Raw genomic sequence first — 14,451 nt, 5'->3', positions numbered from 1 at the left:
ACATCAGCAAATAAAACGAAAGGCAATTGTTACCTAATACACAAACACATTGTATATGCGAGCACACACGTATATAAAGACACATACAGATATGCATGGACACACATATAGACACACACAGACACCCACAGACACACTGATGCACACACGCACACAGACATGCACACATAACACACACACACAAATTTTACACCACACACACACATATCACATCACACACACACACACACATATCACATCACACATGCAAACAGATGTAAACACACATGGCCGAATTTAATACATCTACTATGCTTACATACCTTCATTTCAGAAAAATAGGCCTCATAAATTTGGCTCACATACTTTGACATTAAAAAATGCTGCATTCTTAAAGAGACTATCCTGAGTTTGAAGTAATGTTTACATTATTAAAATTACATATACTTGTACTTACATTTTGTTTCTTACAATATGAATATCTCTATGACCAGTACATTTCTGAACATTGTACTGTTTTGTAGAATCTTAGTATCGATTTTTGTCCAAAATAATTTCATATGTACAAATTTATTATTTCTAACCATGGCCAAATGAAATTTAAAATAATTCTGTCAAAGTTCATTCCAAATGTATTTATTCATATACCCTAGTGCTTTACATTTAAAACATTTTAAGGTAAATTAGTGTTTTAAGAAACAGTAAAAAACAGGATATGCTGCTCTCTTTTTTTTTTTTCTTCTTTTTTTTCTCTTTTTTTTGGGGGGTAACAAACAGAAGTCTTGCAAGGGCTGAAAACTCAAGATAGTCGCTTTAAAAAAAATACTACTGTCTAAAATGAGATGCAGCTTTCTTTAATAAACAAAATACAGTGTATCAAAATATATACTACTTTCCAAAAAGATATTCTAGTTTCAACTAAGTGTTATTTTCTGTAGATCCAGGCTTCGGGTGACATGTTAACTTGTATAAAAAAGATTGAGGTTTGTATGTCTTCAGCAACTAGTTAATATTTGGCTTTGCAGCTGGCAAGCTAGTATTGCATTAAGAAGAGAAACAGATTTGGAAATGCAGACTTTCTTTTATTTTCTCATCTTTGAAGAATGTTTTGTGAATTTTCATGTACTCAACCATTCAGCATTCATTCATGTTTTTTAACTGGGCAACCACTGACAGTTATAATCAATAGTTTATAAACAGTATTATCTAAATTTATGTACCTGAATACAGTTTAGAAATACAATTATATTCCTGATTTAAAAATAACAAGGAAGGAATGTTTTATTTCACAATGCATTCAGCACATTTTAATTATAGTTAATTGGCGTCAGACATAAGCTAACGAACCATACAGATAACTTTGAGGGCAAACCATTCACCAGCACACACACCTAAGTTCATTGTGTTCATAGGAAGGGATGTAGCCCGGTGGTAAAGTGTTTGCTTGATGTATGGTCAGTCTTGGATTGAACCCCAATGGTGATCCCATTGGGCTATTTCTCGCTCCAGCCAGTGCACCTCGACTGGTATATCATAGGCCATGGTATGTGTTATCCTGTCTGTGGGATGGTGCATATAAAAGATTCCTTGCTGCTAATCGAAAAGAGTAGCCCATGAAGTGGCAACAGTGGGTTTCCTCTCTCAGTATCTGTGTGGTCCTTAACCATATATCCGACACCATATAACTGTAAATAAAATGTGTTGAGTGCGTCGTCCTTCCTTCATTGTGTTCACAATGCAAGAGTTTGCTTATCAACCAATATATTTTGGCTAATTCTGTAATGATGATAAATTTCCAAATTGTATAAACATGTTTTAGAAAGTACCGCAATAAGTCTGCAATTAGTAATATGGGGTATAAGTAACTAACACAGTAGAAAACGGGTTTTTGTTTTTGTTTTTTTGCATAAACTTCAAGTTTGTTTTGCTGGACACATATTTTTGCTATCTGGGCTGTCTATGTAGGTTTAAGGCTAATACATATAGTTATTACATTGAATAACCAAAAAGGTTACTTGCATTTTACAATTTTTATATTATCATCAAAAGACTTACTAATATTTGATGTTAGTTTTGCTTGTATCTAATTCAAGTCTATAGTTCCACTCCTGACAGGTACATAATATAGTCAGAATACAGTGTTTTATTTAATAATTTTTATTGGCAAATTTTTTAAAACACATTTTTGCACATAGGCCTACATGTAATTGCATATTAGCACAGTCTGACTTCTTTTAATACAGGAAATTAGTCAGTTGAAAATAATCTCACCGGCCACATAACATAATTTATCATCCATTAAATGTTTTTGTAGGAGATATCGCTGACACTACAATTTGCGATATCTCCTGCGATATTCTTCTTGGAGATATTGCTTCTTTTGTTACGTCACTGTGTATGTTTCAGCACTAAACCTATCATTAGTGACGTCACGCCACTGTCGTTCTGCTATTTAACGAGTCTACTGCTGCCAAATATTGTGACATTCAACCCACATTATTGACATTATTTACAATGAAAAGAATGATGATCATGATAATGGACGTGGGAAATTAATTAGAGATCTGGTAAAGCAATTATAGACATTATATTCTAGTCATAATAGAAATACTACATTTTAAATTTAAAGTCTGTGTAAGTCCATAGTTATATAGACGAAACATCAAGTTTTATCTTCTTTTAACTTTGTTGTTTTAAAGAGACAGTCCTGAGTTTGCTGCAATTTTTAAGACGTTATCGTCTAACAGATACTTTTTAACAATTGTAATTACATATCAAATATATTTTTCTGCTTAAAATATTAGTGGCTGTATATTAAACGTGTTTTTCATCATTCTAGTATTTGTACTAGGTTAAATTTCATTTTATTTTCTAAAACAAAATGTTTTCATACGTACAAAATTATTTGAAAACACAATCCAGTTCTTATAAATATTAAAGACGACCATGCAGAAACACATTGAATATACAGACACTGATATTTTAAACAAGAAAATATATTTAATGCATATTTTTAGACGTTAAAAGATTTTATTAGTTGGAAACATCTTACAATGCAGGAAACTCAATACAGGACAGTCCCTTTAAAGTGGATGATTTTGAGATAAGACTTTTGGTTTTAATTATTTTAAATTTATGCAATAAAGCAATAGCAAAATGCATGTGCCATTTTTTCATTAAAACTGTCATTTCATGCCCAATATTCATTAATAGCTATGACCGTAATAGCAAATCATTACATATTTAGCTTTTTTCTTTGAATCATTTAAAATACATGTTTTATAACAAAATTAATGTAGTTTGCTTTTTTCACATTTATTTTAAGCAGTTCATTTAATTTTGCTTAATAATTTTTTTTTGAGCCTACTAGATTTTGGGTGGTTTTTTTCAATTTTAGTTTGTTTTTGCAATTTCATATTTTAATAAATCTGAAATTTACTTGATTACATACTTTTTTAATTACATATTAATTATGCTTTTTTTCTGAATGCTAAAATATGCTAACCACAAAAATTAAATCAACCCTCCTTTTTGAGGGAAGATACATTTATTTCAAATAGAAAATGTCAATGAATATTATTCAACGTCATAATCATGTATAACCACCAAGTACTGCAGTATATCCCTAACACCAACCTGGAAATAAGTTAATTTAAAAATAAATGTTCGTAGACCTTATAGTGTAAGCAGTAATATTTGGATGTGGAGTGGGGTTTTTTTCTAAGAATGTGGAACTAATATGATGCTGGTGGCCAAAGCCACTCACTGGCCATTGACAAAATGCATTTTTATGGTGGTGTTTTAGTTGTGTTTCAGTAGGGTGTGGGGAATATAATTCATAAAATTTTGGGGTTTTACACACTGTATGTAATGTGTGTAAACAACAGTTCAACACTTGGTCCTAATTGTGGTGTACGTTGCTTTGCAGCCAGTGCAGGGGTGGGATGTAGTCCAGTGGTAAAGCGCTCGCTTGATGCACGGTCATTTTAGGATCGATCCCCATTGGTGGGCCCATGGGGGTATTTCTTGTTCTAGATAGTGCACCACGACTGGTATATGAAAGGTCATGGTATGTGCTGTCCTATCTGTGGGACCCCTTGATACTAATGGAAAAATGTAGCAGGTTTCCTCTAAGACTATATGTCAAAATTACCAAAATAATCTTTCATATCCAATAGCGAATAATTAGTAAATCAATGTGCTCTAGTGGTGTCGTTAAACAAAACAAACAAACTATTTTTTAAAGTGTAATATACCTGTACTCTAGAAGTTCCTAGAATCTCCCAAATAGTAACATTTCGTAATCTATCTACATGTAGTTGACCCTGTTCCCCACTAAATAGACTAGTACAGTCGAATCCACTTTATTGCATATCGGTTTATAGCATAAATCGGTTATTTGCATATAATTCGGCTGCACAGAACCATTTAGCATATTTAGCAAAAATATTTGATCTTACAACATTTATACTGTTATTTTATTTATTATTATTTTAAAATACATGTATAAACAAATGAAATGCATACATGTATCGGCATTCAGACAATGTTCTGCAGTTAAGGTAGACTGTCCACAAGGCATTTGTAAAGTTTACCATTGGTTATAATCTGGAAGTGGGGCTCTATCAGATAATCAGTTATACTGGTTATTGGCATAAATTTGACACGCACCGGGGCTATGCAATTAAGTGGATTTGACTGTACATATATTTTAATTTCTGTTAATATCATTTGCAACAAATTAGTTTTTGTTGTTTGATTTTTCTTTGACATTTATTAATTTCATGTATTTTCAGTCTGAATTGAAAGATTTGCGACATGAGAAGTCACAACTTTTGGACAGAAATCATGAACTTGAAATTGTAAGTATTACTTTTCTGTTGGTGACAGCATCAACGTTTGCTATATATAGCTACAATGTTAAATTTTAACGTTTAAGTCCTAAATCAATGAAACATGGCTCTCAGTGCATATTCAGAAACATTAAAAGTTTATTAAATTAACTGTTTGTAAACAATGGGCTTTGTTAGTTTTTTGGTGGGGTTTGTTTTTTCAGAACTAAATATGCATGTAGATTAATCTGAAGGAAATGTTTTATTTAACGACGCACTCAACACATTTTATTTACGGTTATATGGTGTCGGACATATGGTTCAGGACCACACAGATATTGAGGGAGGAAACCCTCTGTCACCATTTCATGGGCTACTCTTTTTGATTAGCAACAAGGGATCTTTTATATGTACCATCCCACAGAGAGGATAACATATACCACAGCCTTTGAATACCAGTCATGGTGCACTGGCTGGAACGAAAAGTAGCCCAATGGGCCCACCGACGGGGATCAATCCTAGACCGACCACGCACCAAGCGAACGCTTTACCACTGGGCTACGTCCCGCCTGATTAATCTGAATGTTTCATCACAAATTATTTCTGTATTCACCAAGTCAGTTTATGATAGACGAGACCTTTAATTCTGTGGAATTCCTGTTCACTAAAATATATTAACAAAGTGTTTTAAGAAGTATATAATTTATTCATAGTTTATTAGTCATAATTAATTAATTAATTAATCAGGGATGGAGGGGTGGGGGGGGACTGCCTGCACTGGCAAGTGCAGGGAAGCACCAGCAGTCCGACTGGGGTCGGGTATGGTGCTATGGAATTTTGAGACCCAGAGGACGAAGCCAAAGAGAAAGGGTATGCATTTTTGAGAAGTGTTTTAAGAAGTATATAATTTATTCATAGTTTATTAGTCAATAAATGTTTTAAGCCAGTCTTTATGAAAATCATGGAGGCCAAAACGATGAGAGTTGACAACAGTAACATAAAACAAATTATAAATAATAGAACTTCAGGCACAGCGGAAGCAAGTAAACATTGAGGGGGCTGACTGAGATTGGAGGGGCTGATTGAGATCGAGGGCACAAAACAAAGTTTCTAGGGGCTATGGGTTTATGCCTCCCCATAAAATTTAAAAAACTAGATGTCCTCAAATGCAATTTCTACAAATAAAATTCATCTCTGTCTTTAGATTTACTACCCATAATATTTTTTATTCAGAATTATTGGAACGGCTAGAGCCCCCTAGCCCCTCCACTCCCCCATGCCTGGAACCTTCTTTTTTGAAATACTAAATATTTGATTCCTTTTGATTGGTTGTTTTAGAAACTGCGCAAAGCCAATGAGGAGTTGCGAGACATAGCCAGCAGACAGCAGGATGAAATGGAGACTTGGAAAAATACCTGTGAACGATTGACATCTTCTGTTAGCTGGAAGGAAGCAGAGTTACAGAATCTGACAGACCGAACATGTGAGATGGAATCCACTGTGAGTTTTCTTGTTTATTATGTCACATCTACCGGTAATACCTGTACTTTACAGTACAGTGGGACCCCTCTAAACCGGACACCCATGGCATCAAGCAAAACATCTGGTAAAAAAGGGTGTCCAGTTTAGAGAGGTTATATTCTGTACAGATATTTAAAAAGGGACTGTCAGAGATGTTCAGTTTTCAGGGAGTTAAGTTTAACAGAGGGTCCGGTTTTTAGGGGTTTCACAGTATAAAATGTATAAGTAATTCAAATCTGTGTTTACAGTTTTATTTTAATATGTTTCGATTGGCCAATTTGTTTCTTTTTTGTTTCTTTTTTATTTAGAGGAGGACATTTCCCAATTTTGTTTACAATGTACCATGTGATGTAAAATTCTGGAGTTCATGTCATGCCATTATTAACTAATAAAACATTATGTAGACAGGTTAACACATGTTGGATGCAATATCAAGTTACGTGCATATGTGATCAGATCAGGTCAGATCAGAGAGTTTAACGTGCACATTCAGAACAAGCTGTTGTAGTGCATGCCTGTTCTGGGCACTCCTCCGTCCAGGACAGGAAAGGGTTGGGGTGGGATGGAGGGGGGGACTGCCTGCACTGGCAAGTGCAAGGAAGCACCAGCAGTCCGACTGGGGTCGGGTATGGTGCTATGGAATTTTGAGTCCCAGAGGATGAAGCCAAAGAGAAAGGGTGTGCATTTTTGAGAAGGAAATTAGATGCAATTTTGAACGGTCCGCCAAAAAATAAAGGGGGCAGCTACGTATTGATATTGGAAGATTAGTAAGCTGAGGGTAGCTCGTTAAGGGGACCTAGCATATGTGATCAGGTCAGGTCAGGTCATAGGGTTTTACGTGCACATTCAGAACAAGCTGTTGTAGCGCACACCTGTCGTGGGCACAAGAGCCGGCCTTGGCCGGCCCCTTTGTCCAAGACAGGAAAGGTGGGGGGGGGGGGGGAGGGACCGCCTGCACTGGCAGGTGCAAGGGAGCACCAGCAGTCCGACTGAATCGGTAGCAGGCAGGTGGGGGTGGTGGTGGTGCTATGGAATTTTGAGTGGAGCCATTTTAAAGCCAAAGAGAAAATGGTGCGCAGTTTTGTTGAGTAATTTTGGCGCAATTTTGAACGGTCGGTCGAAAGGTAAATGATTGAGCTAGTATAGGTTTTGAATCGAGTGTAGCTCGTTAGTGAGTCGAGAGTAGCATATATGTGATACATCAGAAGTGCTTTTATATAGCAGCATTGCCAACTTTGATTAATGCCCTTTTTTTTGTAATTTAGATTAGCAAACAGCGAGAAGAGTTAAGAAATAGCCGTGAGAAGTATGAAATACTGGCTGAAAAACAGGAGGATGTTGAAAGGTAGGACATCGCCATAAACATTTATACCAATATGAAAACAGGAGGATGTTGAAAGGTAGGACATCGCCATAAACATATATACCAATATGAAAACAGGAGGATGTTGAAAGGTAGGACATCGCCATAAACATTTATACCAATATGAAAACAGGAGGACATCGCCATAAACATTTATACCAATATGAAAACAGGAGGATGTTGAAAGGTAGGACATCGCCATAAACATTTATACCAATATGAAAACAGGAGGATGTTGAAAGGTTGAAAAACAGGTAGTTGACATCGCCATAAACATTTATACCAATATGAAAACAGGAGGATGTTGAAAGGTAGGACATCGCCATAAACATTTATACCAATATGAAAACAGGAGGATGTTGAAAGGTAGGACATCGCCATAAACATTTATACCAATATGAAAACAGGAGGATGTTGAAAGGTAGGACATCGCCATAAACATTTATACCAATATGAAAACAGGAGGATGTTGAAAGGTAGGACATCGCCATAAACATTTATACCAATATGAAAACAGGAGGATGTTGAAAGGTAGGACATCGCCATAAACATTTATACCAATATGAAAACAGGAGGATGTTGAAAGGTAGGACATCGCCATAAACATTTATACCAATATGAAAACAGGAGGATGTTGAAAGGTAGGACATCGCCATAAACATTTATACCAATATGAAAACAGGAGGATGTTGAAAGGTAGGACATCGCCATAAACATTTATACCAATATGAAAACAGGAGGATGTTGAAAGGTAGGACATCGCCATAAACATTTATACCAATATGAAAACAGGAGGATGTTGAAAGGTAGGACATCGCCATAAACATTTATACCAATATGAAAACAGGAGGATGTTGAAAGGTAGGACATCGCCATAAACATTTATACCAATATGAAAACAGGAGGATGTTGAAAGGTAGGACATCGCCATAAACATTTATACCAATATGAAAACAGGAGGATGTTGAAAGGTAGGACATCGCCATAAACATTTATACCAATATGAAAACAGGAGGATGTTGAAAGGTAGGACATCGCCATAAACATTTATACCAATATGAAAACAGGAGGATGTTGAAAGGTAGGACATCGCCATAAACATTTATACCAATATGAAAACAGGAGGATGTTGAAAGGTAGGACATCGCCATAAACATTTATACCAATATGAAAACAGGAGGATGTTGAAAGGTAGGACATCGCCATAAACATTTATACCAATATGAAAACAGGAGGATGTTGAAAGGTAGGACATCGCCATAAACATTTATACCAATATGAAAAAGGTAGGACAGGAGGATGTTGAAAGGTAGGACATCGCCATAAACATTTATACCAATATGAAAACAGGAGGATGTTGAAAGGTAGGACATCGCCATAAACATTTATACCAATATGAAAACAGGAGGATGTTGAAAGGTAGGACATCGCCATAAACATTTATACCAATATGAAAACAGGAGGATGTTGAAAGGTAGGACATCGCCATAAACATTTATACCAATATGAAAACAGGAGGATGTTGAAAGGTAGGACATCGCCATAAACATTTATACCAATATGAAAACAGGAGGATGTTGAAAGGTAGGACATCGCCATAAACATTTATACCAATATGAAAACAGGAGGATGTTGAAAGGTAGGACATCGCCATAAACATTTATACCAATATGAAAACAGGAGGATGTTGAAAGGTAGGACATCGCCATAAACATTTATACCAATATGAAAACAGGAGGATGTTGAAAGGTAGGACATCGCCATAAACATTTATACCAATATGAAAACAGGAGGATGTTGAAAGGTAGGACATCGCCATAAACATTTATACCAATATGAAAACAGGAGGATGTTGAAAGGTAGGACATCGCCATAAACATTTATACCAATATGAAAACAGGAGGATGTTGAAAGGTAGGACATCGCCATAAACATTTATACCAATATGAAAACAGGAGGATGTTGAAAGGTAGGACATCGCCATAAACATTTATAGCAATATGAAAACAGGAGGATGTTGAAAGGTAGGACATCGCCATAAACATTTATACCAATATGAAAACAGGAGGATGTTGAAAGGTAGGACATCGCCATAAACATTTATACCAATATGAAAACAGGAGGATGTTGAAAGGTAGGACATCGCCATAAACATTTATACCAATATGAAAACAGGAGGATGTTGAAAGGTAGGACATCGCCATAAACATTTATACCAATATGAAAACAGGAGGATGTTGAAAGGTAGGACATCGCCATAAACATTTATACCAATATGAAAACAGGAGGATGTTGAAAGGTAGGACATCGCCATAAACATTTATAGCAATATGAAAACAGGAGGATGTTGAAAGGTAGGACATCGCCATAAACATTTATACCAATATGAAAACAGGAGGATGTTGAAAGGTAGGACATCGCCATAAACATTTATACCAATATGAAAACAGGAGGATGTTGAAAGGTAGGACATCGCCATAAACATTTATACCAATATGAAAACAGGAGGATGTTGAAAGGTAGGACATCGCCATAAACATTTATACCAATATGAAAATCATGCATCCTTTGGTTGAGGGGCAAGATGTAGCCAAGTGGTAAAGCATTCGCTTGATGCATGGTCGGTCTGGGATCGATCCCCGTTGGTGGGCCTACTGGGTTATTTCTCGCTCCAGTTAGTGCACCACGACTGGTGTATCAAAGGTCATGGTATGTGTTATTCTGTCTGTGGGATGGTGCATATAAAAGAACCCTTGCTGCTAATCGAAAAGAGTAGCCCCATGAAGTGGCGACAGCAGATTTCCTCTCTCAATATCTGTGTGGTCCTTAACTATATATGTTTACTTACGGGCATTTGTGACCAGCATGCCAGTATTTATGTCTATTATTCCCAATAACAGTGGTTTTCTGACAGAATAAAAAAACAAAACAAACTACGATTCATATCCCAATATTTGGTGATTTTCGTTGTTGGTAAACTAATCAAATTTATTATCATGGTAGATGTCACAATCAGCTTTCAATACCTGAAAATGACCATGACATGCTGCCATTGTTGTCAAGCGAAAATACTTGCCGAAAAAACCCAAAAAAACTAAAGCAGACATGCTCTAAACTAAACTGTTTCCTGTTGTTAAATATATGTTTCCAGTTAGTGCTGTGTGCAAAACAGTGGGAAATATGAATTGAGGAATGCACTGTATATAGTGTACATTATGTTGACAGCTGTGACGTCGGGCGAGATACAGGTATCTCGCCTGCAGTAATCAGAAGGTTAAAGATGAGAATGTATTTTTTGTTACAGGTATAGAGATGAGACTCGTCGTCTGCTTCAGGAGAAGGCTGAGAACGAACAGATGATTAAGCTTTTAGAGACACAGAAAGAAGTGCTTACGAAAAGTGTAAGATTTTAGTACATTCCTTTGTTTGCTTCACTCTAAACCAGGCAGCAGAGCACTGTGTGTGTGTGTGTTTTCTAATGGCTAAGCATCATTTCTAATGCTTTTTATACCCCTCATCTCATATTGCTATTCTTTATATACTCTTCAAAAAAAGTAGGGGAACTCTAGTAAGAATTTACAATTGCCAAAATTGTAAGGTATATTAGCTGTGGGGAATGGTTATATGATAATAGTGAATTAATTGGGCAAATATTACAATGGGTAGTTCAGTATTATAGTAGGTTTTATGACCACCAAAGATCTTGAAGAACGACTAGGGTCAGAAGTGAAATTTGAAAGTTGACGTTTTTTATCAGAAAATCGCAAATTCAAACAATAAAAATTACTAAAAACAAAACAATAACAACTGTATGATCAACAGAATGAAAACAATTGACAGAAATAATGTTCTACAGTGATTAATCGGCCTTCCTGAAAATTGTCAAAATCGAGAATGACACCCTATGCACGTGTACGGGGCAACTGCGTGATGCATGTGTAAACTATGGCATGTGTTTCGGTGTGTTGATAAACAGAACTGAACGTTCTTTACTAGGATGTCTGTGGTCAAAACGTATGTTCAAACTAATAGTTGATATTAACATTAATATTTCAGGTTCCCCTACTTTTTTTGAAGAGTATATTACCTTCATTTATTTAGTGCTTTTGTAAAATATCAGTTGTGAAATCCAGCTCAGTCAATAGATCACTTGTTTCAGGTGCCTTGGGTCATAGGATCAAATCCCCTTGGTGGATCCATTCTCTGATTATGTTTTTTTCCCATCCTAACCAGTGCACTAGTGATGTGATTAAACAAAACAAACTTGAATTTTTTGTTGTAAAAAATATTACTAATGTTCCCATAAACATTTTCCCATTCCATCTGTGTAACACAAGTTTGTTTATTAAGGCACAGAGCACACCAAAGCTGGGTCTGAGTCTGGGTCTAGATCTGGGGGTCTGGGCCCATATTTTCGAAGCAATCTTAGCCTACGAAATCATAAAACAGTCGTAAGCTATGACATCACTATGGCATGTGTTGTAATGACGTCACAACCTACAATGGTTTTACCATTTCGTAGCAGTAAGATGGCTTCGAAAATATGGTCCCAGGCCCGTAGTAATCTCCACTTGAGGACAAAAATGTAGGCGTCTGGTGAGTCTTGCACTGTCAAAATGTAGCACATGTTCTATGACGTCTGCTGCCAGATCTATATGTAGTTCCTGCCAGCACAAACACATGACATTGTTGTTTGTGACATTCGATTCAGTGCATTTCCTTTTTGATTGTCCGGTTCCAGTCAGTGCACCACAACTGGTATATCAAAGGCTGTGGTATGTACTATCCTGTCTGTGGGATGATGTATATAAAAGATCTCTTGCCACTGATGGATAAATTTAGCAGGTTTTCCTCTCTGAGACTATACGTCAAAGTTACCAAATGTTTGACATCCGATTAATAGCCGATGATTAATAAATCAATGTGCTCTAGTGGTGTCATTAAACAATGCAAACTTTACTTTCCTTTTTGACTGGTACCATGCTCACCAGATCCAGACCCAAATCCAGACCAGCTCCCAGTGTGTAGTTTGGGCTATTCTAGATTGTATAAGAAGGTGGTGACAAGCTATTGTGTTTTTTATACACGCCACACAAAAAAATTATATTCTATTTAAACCAAGTATGTTTTTAGGAAAATATTGCAGTAGATATAAAATAATAACTAAGGTGCCTATTGCCTACTGCCTTTTAAGTCAATGTCACAGTTAGAATGTTAAAGTCTGTTTTGTTTAATGACACCACTAGAGCACATTGATAAATTAATCATCGGCTATTGGATGTCTCATTCATAGTCTTCAGTAGAAATCACTACATTCTTTTTTATCAGCAGCAAGGGATCTTTTATAAGCATTTTCCCCACAGATACAGGATAGCACATACCGCAGACTTTGATGTACAAGCCTTGAGACACTGGTTGGGATGGGAAAAAACAAATTGGCCTCCATAGCAAATTTACCGGCCTCGGTGGCATCGTGGTTAGGCCATCGGTCTACAGGCTGGTAGGTACTGGGTTCGGATCCCAGTCGAGGCATGGGATTTATAATCCAGATACTGACTCCAAACCCTGAGTGAGTGCTCCTCAAGGCTCATTGGGTAGGTGTAAACCACTTGCACCGACCAGTGATCCATAACTGGTTCAACAAAGGCCATGGTTTGTGCTATCCTGCCTATGGGAAGGGCAAATAAAAGATCCCTTGCTGTTAATCAGAAAAAGTAGCCCATGTAGTGGCGACAGCGGGTTTCCTCTTAAAATCTGTGAGGTCCTTAACCATACATTGTATGTCTGACGCCATATAACCGTAACTAAAATGTGTTGAGTGTGTCGTTAAATAAAACATTTCTTTCTTTCAGAAGAAATCACATTCTTTTTTTATCAGAAGCAAGGGATCTTTTATAAGCACTTTCCCACAGATACAGGATAGCACATACCGCAGACTTTGACGTACTAGTCTTGAGACACTGGTTGGGATGGGAAAAAACTAAATGGCCTCCATAGCAGGTTTAATCCTACACAGCCGAGTGCCTCTAAGCGAGCACTCTACTGACTGGGCTAAATAAAACCCTGGTAGTCTGTAGAAAGACTTATAGTGGCAGAGTGTGAAAAAAAACCTGAAAATATATTTCCAATATAGATAGTACCGTTATGTTTAGATATATAATTATATATAATTATTATATAATATATGAAGAGTTCAGGCGCAAAATGCGATATATCCATTTTTCATTTTCAGTAAAAGTGGGGGTTTTAATTGGCGTATATATCGTGTTTTAATTTTTTTTTAAAGGGATTTACCCAATACAATATCATAAGGATCAATCACGTTTTGAAGCAAATCAGCGGGCCTACGATTAGCCCTTACTGACATACAATAATGGCTTTAACTAAAAACTAGAAAGAAAATGGTTTATATCGCATTTTGTGCCTGAACTCTTCATATATCTAGTGTGAAACTAGATAATATGAGAAGATGTTTTTTTAAAGCACTTCCTAAAACAATGGACATGTATAATATACATGTATGTCCAGTGTTCACTGTCATATGTATGCATGTATATTTTGGTTAAACAAGAATGTTATGTGTTTTACCAAAGTTATTTTTTAAAGAAATTCATGTCTTCCATGCAGCATTTCCAACAAAAATCACATTCAATGTGGTACGTGTAGCACTATATAATTATAGTGAGATACGTAATAACTGTTTATAAATGACAGAAAATAATAGAAAATTAAAGAGTAGGACAGTATAGATATGCC

The 14,451-nt window shown here is 36.2% G+C and overlaps 1 protein-coding gene across 7 annotated transcripts in view; it reads left to right on the top strand.

Moving 5' to 3' along the window:
• The window catches only part of LOC121382319 (nucleoprotein TPR-like), a 95,008-nt gene that overhangs the window by 17,643 nt on the left and 62,914 nt on the right, over positions 1-14,451 (top strand). For all 7 annotated transcript variants that reach the window (XR_005959155.1, XM_041511942.1, XM_041511919.1 and 4 more), the window contains exons 11-14: positions 4,776-4,841; positions 6,150-6,311; positions 7,598-7,677; positions 11,000-11,096. Coding sequence is in view for 6 of the 7 variants with exons in the window: in XM_041511942.1 (XP_041367876.1) it covers positions 4,776-4,841; positions 6,150-6,311; positions 7,598-7,677; positions 11,000-11,096 (405 nt within the window). In the remaining variant the exon portion in view is untranslated. The remainder of the gene's footprint in view (positions 1-4,775; positions 4,842-6,149; positions 6,312-7,597; positions 7,678-10,999; positions 11,097-14,451) is intronic.

The sequence above is a fragment of the Gigantopelta aegis genome, chromosome 2, assembly GCF_016097555.1.
Source record: "Gigantopelta aegis isolate Gae_Host chromosome 2, Gae_host_genome, whole genome shotgun sequence".
Lineage (NCBI taxonomy): Eukaryota > Metazoa > Mollusca > Gastropoda > Neomphalida > Peltospiridae > Gigantopelta > Gigantopelta aegis.
This window is presented reverse-complemented; position numbering and strand designations above follow the sequence as displayed.